Source organism: Brachyhypopomus gauderio, unplaced genomic scaffold, assembly GCF_052324685.1.
Source record: "Brachyhypopomus gauderio isolate BG-103 unplaced genomic scaffold, BGAUD_0.2 sc119, whole genome shotgun sequence".
In the NCBI taxonomy this organism is placed as follows: Eukaryota; Metazoa; Chordata; class Actinopteri; order Gymnotiformes; family Hypopomidae; genus Brachyhypopomus; species Brachyhypopomus gauderio.
Genome location: NW_027506940.1, coordinates 596,461 through 605,036, shown reverse-complemented (window position 1 = coordinate 605,036; position 8,576 = coordinate 596,461). Strand labels below are relative to the sequence as shown.

The following is an 8,576-nucleotide window of genomic DNA, read 5'->3' as shown; positions in this document are numbered from 1 at the left end:
TGCTTTGAGAAAAATCACTAAAAGACTACTGGCTGGTGGAGGCAACACCAGAACTCACACTGGAGCCCTGCATGTGGGCCTGGGCAGAGTGCAGGCTGGAGGTCTGCCATGTGCTTCCCTTGTGGGAAGGGAGGGCCACATGGTTGAGGCCTCGGCTTTGTGCAGGATCCCTGGCCAACTGCTGGGTGGTTGAGGTCACACCAGTACTCTGGGCCTGGGCAGTCTGTACAACAGGGTGGTCACAGCTAGAATGCTGCCATGTGCTCATACCCTGTGAGGACTGATGTCCAGGATATTGTGTACCATCACCAACCACCTGGTTACTGGTGGATGTCAAGCCAGAACTAGCACCCTGCATTTGGGACTGGGCAGAGTGCCAGTCAGTGGTCTGCCCTGTGCCTGCACCCTTGGCCGTCACAGCTCCATAATAGTTGCTGTTTCCAAGCTGTTTCCAGAACTCACACTGGAGCCCTGCATCTGGGCCTGGGCAGTCCGGTGGCTAGACACCAGCCATCCTCTTACAAGCTGACAATGCAGGGACGCATAGGAGCTGCTGTCACCTTGTGCAGTATCTCTGCTCGAGTGTTGGCTGGTAGAGGTTACACCAGAACTTATACCAGAGCTTTGGCTACCCACTTGTTAAGCAGGCCAGCTGGAATTTGGGTACTGATCATGGCTACCTAGTGGGGAGATTGACGCTAATGCACCTCCTGCAAACTGGGTTTGGGCCACAGACTTACTTACTGGCCTGGTTTGTGTCAAATGGGGAAGTTGTTGTGGGTATCTTTGACACTGAGGAGCAGAAGGAACATACAATTGCATCTTGGGTGAAGGAATGTTCTTTGACTGGTCTGAGAATGGAGCCCTGTAGCCTCCTTGGTGGGTAGGAGGAGGCTGTACAGACCCTTGAACCGGTATGCTGACTTGGGAAATCTGGAGCACTGGATACAGTGTCCAAGCTGCCAGAAGACCCCTGACGTAAACCATAGTGTTGAAAAAGTCTACTGGAAATCTGGGGGGTGCTTAGGACACTCTTGGAGCCCTGTTCCTGAAACAGTGTTTCAACAGGGGAACTCTGCAGCTGGTGATGGGATCAGTGCCGTTTCAAGGTATTTGGGGGCCCCAAGCAAAGACACCAACCGGGGCCCCCCCAACCTCCACACCAGAAATCTCATGCCCAAACCCCCCTCCGGCCAAAAAAAAAAACATATCTGGCCGCAGTCCACCTTCAAGAACCACAGCATATACACCTCAAACTAACTACTTTACAAATTTACTACTTGTAGCTGAACATAGCAGATTTAAGTATGAGATTACCCGGGAGTATATATTGTTTTTAGCCTACTTGCTGCTAAATTACACCATTTGTACAGGTAGGCCTAATTTATCCAGTGTAAATCATCACTTACCACTGTCTTGTGTTTTTTTTAGGGGTGGGCATAGATTAATTTTTTTATCTAGATTAATCTCACTGAAATCTTGAAATTAATCTAGATTAATCTATATTAAAATGGCTCATATGTGTGCTACCCAAGTAATAACTAAAAGTCAGCTTTTGAGATAGGGTTTCTTAATACAGAGGGTGCATTAGACCAGGGGCTCATCTCCTGTTTCCAAAATGCATCAATGACTGCTTGAGGAAGCTGTTCTACTTTGATACTTGAAGAAAAAAAACATACTCAATAAAATGTAGGCTACTCGTGTTCAACGGTTTATTCAGTTAAACATGAATTTGTAAGCCTACATACTGTACATTAAAAGGGGTTGATAACATGTTTATTCAGCTAAACATGATATTTGAAATGTAAGCCAACATTTAGTACATTTAACCTCACGGACATAATTTGGGGGGGGACTTTTTCAAAAGCCGGTTTGGTCCTCTGCAGTTTTAACGGTTAAAAATAAATATTTAAATAGCGACGAATCTAGCGCTAGGACCATGCAGAAAACGACCGCTCCGAGCTCCACTCCGGTAATATTTTACGTTCCTAAAAATGAATTTTCCATGAAGCAAACCTGGCGACTTCGTGGCTGCATCCATGTAAACACACGTACGATTTTTAATTCACAGGTTTGAAAACTCGTTCTCGCCCCTACTGTGCAATTTGGTTAGGAATACAGCCGAGCTAAACTGTCAAGTTGAAAGTCATCATAGTTTGCTTACCCATTTAGTAGATAGATTAACGGCGATAATTTTTATATCGCCCGATAAGAGTATCAAATTAACGAACGCCGTTAACGGCCCACCACTAGTTTTTTTGTGTTCCTCTTCCTTCTTTTGTTTTCTCTTTTGGCTTCCTGATGGATAAATTCGCTTCATGGTTAAGTTTCATATTTGCCGGCGTCTAAAACTTGGCTGTCTGCCAGGACAGTGTCTGCCTGCCTTCAGCAGCTGGTCGGAGGGGCCCCTTGAGGGGGATTCTGAGAACAGTGTCATTGCTCATGACTTTGAGAATGTAAAGGGGGGCTCACAGTTTGTCGCTGCATTTAATTCTTAACCTGTTGTTGTCTGGGGGCCCCAGGCCAGCTTGGGGCCCCAAGCAATTGCCTGGTTTGCCTGCCCCATCGCGACGGGCCTGGATGGGATACAGCTCCAGGAAACTGCTGGCCAGTTTAGAGCACAGACTGGGAACAGCCAGCAGAGCCACTTGTCTGAGCTTGCGAAGAATCCATTTCACTGCTGGAAACATAACTGGACGGCCTGGCCCGAGTCAGACTGGGTTGTGGGCCTTGGTACGCAGAGCTACTTGATATGGATGCAACACTGGAAGGAGAGGCTTCCATCTTGGTCTGATGAACATAGGTGATTTGTTGCAGTTGATCCATAGAAAACAACCCTGGCAAAGACTTTTTATTCCACATTGTAAGGGAATGGGACAAAAAATGATTACAAAGAGCTCTGAATATTGGAACAAGGCATCAGTATCTGTGATCTAGTCCAATTAGATTCTTACCTCCAAGTTCCCCAGCATCACTTAAATTAAGGAACCGAGTCAGATGTACAGGGTCTAATTACCCCAAAACGATAGGAAGGCAGATGGATACAGATCAAACAAATGCACAAAAACTCAGTCAAAAGACACAAAGGAGCATTGAATCTGTCATTAGACAGTGCGTCCACAGTGCAGTCATCTTGTGTATGGTGCCATGGTGGAGCTAGAGGCAAACCTTGAGTGGAGCCACAGTAAACTACGTTACAGTGTGACCTGTTAAAGCCCGGCTTATTTCTGCCTTGTGTGAGAACATAGGATCCGACCACACAGCTGTTTTGTTCCACAGCAAGGCCTGATGTCTGTTAGGTTTTAGCCAGGGTCTTTGTGTTGTAAGAAGAGACCAGCTTCTTTCTGGAGGAGGAAGGTAATGAATGTTGTGTACCTCACTGACACATTTCAGAAACTCAATGAGTTAAATCTGCAGGTGCGAGGCAGCAACACACATCTTCCACAGATGGCTAACAAAATCACATCACAGGAAAACTGGAGATGTCAGGGCATCAAGTTAATTGATGAAGGAAAGATTAACGCATTTGAGAACTTCTAAAAGTTCAGGATTCTAAAAAATATGACTGGATCAGGGAGCCTTCAGTGTTACCACACCTACTGACTTCAGGTCACTGATGTCACCTCTGATTTAGCAATGAGGTTGCAGTTTACAGACAGTCAATACAGCACATTACAGTACGATAGTATTGCATGTAAAGTACTGTAGGCCACCGTGTACATGGATTGTACTGTACTTACTTGCACATATTGGTGACGTAGAATAAAACACCTGTCAGAGTTGCGCTCAAAGGGTACTCTCTGGCACTTGAGGACTCTGTCTATGGTTGTCAGGCTGACATTGTCAATGTTCTGAAAGTTCACATTGTCACAAATGATCCTCTCCTGTATCTCCCGTAGTCTTATCATATTGTTCTCACGGACCATATCCACAATGAGGACCTCTTGGGCTGGTGTGAATCTGGAAGGCCTCCCACCTGCAAATGGCAATCTTTCAACTCTAGAGAAACAAACAGTCATTTGGTCAGAAATGGTCCTTGCAGTACACACTTTTACTGTAACCATGATTGCACTTGTCTGTATGTACACTCCACTATAGTACTGTATACTGTAAACATCTAGTGTACAGTAGTGACTAAAAACCTAGTACATACAGTAGGCCTACCTGTTGTGTTCTCTGAAGGCCAGAATAATGGTGGCCACTGAGAATCTGCTGAGGTTAGGTTGGACTCGTTGTCCCGCTTCGGTCATTGTCCTGCCGTGGACAAGGACATGGTCAATGACTGTTGCTCTCATTTCATCTGTAATGAAAATGCGTTGTCTTGCTCGCCCTCCTTCTCCTCTCCCTCCTTGACCTGCTCCTCTCTGGACTGCTTCTCACCCTCTCTGGCCCACTCCTCGGCCCGCTCCTCTCTGGCCCACTCCTCGACCCGCTCCTCTCTGGCCCGCTCCTCTCCCTCCTCTGACATGAACTCCTCGTCTTCTGCCTTGATCATCCATTTGTGTTTGGAACCTTCAGCAAACTGACTTATATAGGTGTGGTCACATCATTTGCAACATGTGTTTTCAATTATGTGTTTAGAATTTTGAGAAAAAGGGGATAGGTTTTGTGAACAGCGGAAGTCTCACAGCTGCAACCCCATATTCAGAAGATCAGCAGCACAAAGCTAGGTCACAGTCACTGGGGAAAAACCGGGATGTTTAGCAGAGCAACAGTGCAAGTTTTAGGCTTTTCTGCTCAGAAGGCAGCTTTCATGTTCTGAGTCATGAAAAGTGACTGATAGCCCTGAAATAAATGCTCCAGTTTAAAATTAATTCTCCCGTCAAAATAAAAAATTATTTTTAACAGTTTGCAGACCACGGAAATAGACATTTGCAGAGTTAATCAGGAATGAGATTGGGTCCGGACAGAACTGCGTTCAGGTCCGGATCCGGACATTGGTCCGCCTGTTAGTGACATCTGCCCTGAGGTGTATTTTCTTCTTTAGCAATGCTGTGATGATGAATGAAGATATGTGATATTTCCCCCCTTCGAGACTACGCAGAGTCTCGAAAAACAAAAGAAATTTCATACTTGTTACATGTCATATACATTTTTGTACCAATCACATTATAACATTTCTTCCTACAGTGCTTCCTAGAGCACACTTAACAGTACAACATCTTGTAGAGTGTAAGAGCAAAAAACCTGTCAGGCAGAAATCTTTCTTGAAATGTCCATCAAACAATCTAGACAGGAAAATTATCTTACGGCCCCTCTGCCTAGGCGACCACATACAGGGTTCATACACTTTTTTGACAATTAATTTCCATGACTTTTCCATGACTTTCAGGCAAATTTCAATGACTATACATTCTCTAAACATATGTGTAGACATGAAAAATAAGAAAAAATCCAGGCCAAAATTCCACAGTATATCATAAATTAATGAAAAGCCACGTGGTTTAATTGAAAAAATAAACATTTACCGTATTTTCAATATCAATATACGTCGCACCTACAAAGTTTTTTTAATGGAAAATGTTGTAGCTATAGGCTAAGCCGTATCCGGGCTAAAAGTGAGTCCCCGCTTACCGACGGGTCTGGTTAACGACGGACTGGAGTTACGACCGACTTTTCGTAATTTTGCGCGGTGCGCGAAGGTGCAGTGGCAGCACAGTGGAGTGTAGTGGAGTGGTGTATAGTGTATGATAAGCTGAAGCAGCGCAGCCTCCACCGTAGCCCATCTCGACAACGCGATCGCTCTTTCTCGCGTTGTACGCACGCAGTTTTTTCTATACTGTATTTATGATTAAAGCGTATCTAAATCTAGGGTCACGCTTAACGACGAAAACTGCTTTGCGTCGGACTTTTCAGTCTCTAACCCCAACGTTAACCAGTTGGTTAACCACACAGTGCACATTTTGCACGCGTCCTTGTCTTTCTCAAACCACAGCTTGTATTTGTCCAACTGAAGCAGCCATTGTTGAATCGGCATTTACCAGCATTACGCTGATTTACATGTCAAAGTACAATCTACAGCTCCGTTTGGAGTCCGTCGCTAACGCAGCGAACTAATGTGTGAAGTTACGTTAGCGGTCCGCACAATGAAAAAAAAGGCTATATATATATATATTTCTTCTGGTTATCAGAACGACAAACATTTATTGTCAAGCAAATTTCCATGACTTTTCCAAAACATTTGAGTATTTTAATTTTTTCCAAAACTTATCCAGGCCTGGAAATTGCTATTTTCAAATTCCATAACTTTTCCAGGTTTTTCATGACCGTACGAACCCTGCACATAAAGTACTCCAACCAATTTGAAAAAGATTTTTTAAACAAATTAAGTAGTTATATAGCTTAACAAATACATATAGAAACCTCAGAAAATAAAGTCAAAATGTTCAAATCCAGGCTGGTCGACCCATCGGACCTGAAATTCAGATCATTCCTTACCTAGTTACCCCTGTCCCTAGTATCGAAGAAAAAACAAAACATCTGAGGTCCCACATGTACTCATTCAACTAACAAAAACATCATCCTATATCACCATCAACCATCATATTTGCAAATGTTACTCATAGAATACACTCAAAACACATTATTACTTTATTCAGATTAATATTATCACACAATCTACTAGTATGCAAATGTGCATATGGAGTAAACCATATTGATGTGTCATTCTGCAGCTCCTCAGCAGCTTGACTCTCAGTGTAGTGTCCACAGCCTGTGGACTCTGGACACCATCTCTCAGCATCCTTGTTCAGAGTCCTTCTGTATTGTCCATTTTTTAGCTCCTGAACCCCTCATAGCGGCCTTCCCCCACTATTTGTTCTGGAGGGGAAGAAAAAACACAAACCAGTATCTTTGCAAAAACAACAGATGTATGTGAATTAAACATCAAACACAGACTTAATCCTATATGGAAATGCAAAATTCACCATATCATACTTTCACACTCCAAATTATAAGTCACCTGTTCCATTTCCCCCCTACACACACATTCACACACTCTATTGTACTAAAACTACTAGAATACTCAAAAAAACAAAAGCAAATGTCAAAACAATAAATGTGAATACATATCAAAATGGATACTTTTCCATCAGTTCACCTTCTATCACCACCTCCTCGTCATCACCTATATCAGACCTCTGCAACAACGGCATCTGAACTGAATCTCCAGGCATCACAACTCCAACCCATCTCAATATCATAGCCTTCGCAAAGGTCAACACCAGCGTACAACCACAAAACATCACAAACAATGATAGGAGAACCGCTATCAAAATCTGAACCATCGCTGCTCCCATAGATCCTAATCTCTCTAGCAACCAGGCATTCGCAGACCATCCAGCTCCTTCAGATGGACCAAACGCATCCCTAATGTTCTTCAATGCATCAATAACACTAGTCATATTATCAGAATTATCAGGAATCAAAGTATAACAGGCATCTCCAGTTAAGTTCAAAGCTACACACAAACCTCCCTGTTTGGCCAAAAGATAATCAAGAGCCATGTCATGCTTCAGCAACGTCAGACGGTGACTCCTCTGAGTATTTGTCAAATGATCAAACCTTTTATAGTTTCATCTGAAAAACCCTGTAGGGTATACGTAATATTATCAATGTGATCTGCCAGAAATGTTACACCATACCATGGAAATAAACCTATACCCCACTTCTCTCCTAGACTTATCCTCCAATGGAAGGACTCCACCTCGTGAAATTGTGCTAGTTCTCTTCTCGGCCTATCTCCAGAAACAGCATCAGAGTGATCCTCATCAGATCTATTCCCTCTCTGAACAGAGAAAACCTCATACGGAAGCTTCAAAGTTGCCATGTAACAGCATCCTGTCCATCCATGCGGCAAAAATATATATGCCTTATCACCACAAATCCACCAAATATCTCTGAAATTTACTATGGTCACATTTACAGGCAAAACTTGATTCTTTACCATTAATGTCTTACCCCGCCTATGATGTGGAACCTGAAAAGTTACTTTATGCAACTCATCTTTCGTTTTTTGTTTATAATTACGCAAATCCATCATATAATTATCACAGTCTGATATGCCCATAAACCTTCCTGGTATGCTATGCATAGCATTAGAACAAAAACAGCCTTCAGCCGCTACCTGTTGCACATCCATCGCATCAGGAACCGCTGTCATCACACTATCATCCTCATCAAACCAATTCACATATGGCAACTCTTCCAGCCAAGAGCAATCATACCTAGGCTTAAACAAATACTTAGACAATGCCAGCATAGTAACTGTAGATGAACGTTGTTGAACTAATAACCATGATAGCGCAAAAAACTGACACTCAGCAAGTAGCGGTTCTGGTACTGTCTCTAAAATTGAAGGCCATGTGCTTGGCGTTGGCACTTTCACCACACATGGACATTTCAATCTCCTTACTGATTTTACAGAATGAGTTAATTGCTGAAACCATAAGTTCCTACCTGCCCATTTGTCTGCAATTTGTAACACTGAAGAATCAAATCCAAAAGCCTTCCACTTAGCCTCTCTCCTTCTTCTTGTTATCCAGCAGCTGTATTTGATTAAGTTTTCTTAGAATCTC

General features: G+C 43.2%; 1 protein-coding gene across 1 annotated transcript; it reads right to left on the bottom strand.

The window, feature by feature from the left end:
* Positions 1–911: 911 nt before the first annotated feature.
* LOC143497998 (uncharacterized) lies at positions 912–4,660 on the bottom strand. Its single transcript, XM_076993675.1, has 4 exons — positions 4,381–4,660; positions 4,165–4,254; positions 3,741–3,999; positions 912–3,344 (listed from the first exon to the last, which is right to left on the bottom strand). The coding sequence occupies exons 1-4, from the start codon at positions 4,497–4,499 to the stop codon at positions 3,303–3,305; spliced, it is 510 nt and encodes a 169-aa protein (XP_076849790.1). The 5' UTR covers positions 4,500–4,660; the 3' UTR covers positions 912–3,302.
* Positions 4,661–8,576: the final 3,916 nt, after the last annotated feature.

Excerpts from the sequence above, each read along its gene's own strand:
- LOC143497998 (XM_076993675.1), bottom strand. The coding sequence starts at position 4,499 with ATGGATGATCAAGGCAGAAGACGAGGAGTTCATGTCAGAGGAGGGAGA. Across the intron at positions 4,000-4,164 it reads GCCTTCAGAGAACACAACAG|AGTTGAAAGATTGCCATTTG; the intron begins GTAGGCCTACTG and ends TTGTTTCTCTAG. Across the intron at positions 3,345-3,740 it reads TACGTCACCAATATGTGCAA|AAAGAAGCTGGTCTCTTCTT; the intron begins GTAAGTACAGTA and ends TTCCTCCTCCAG.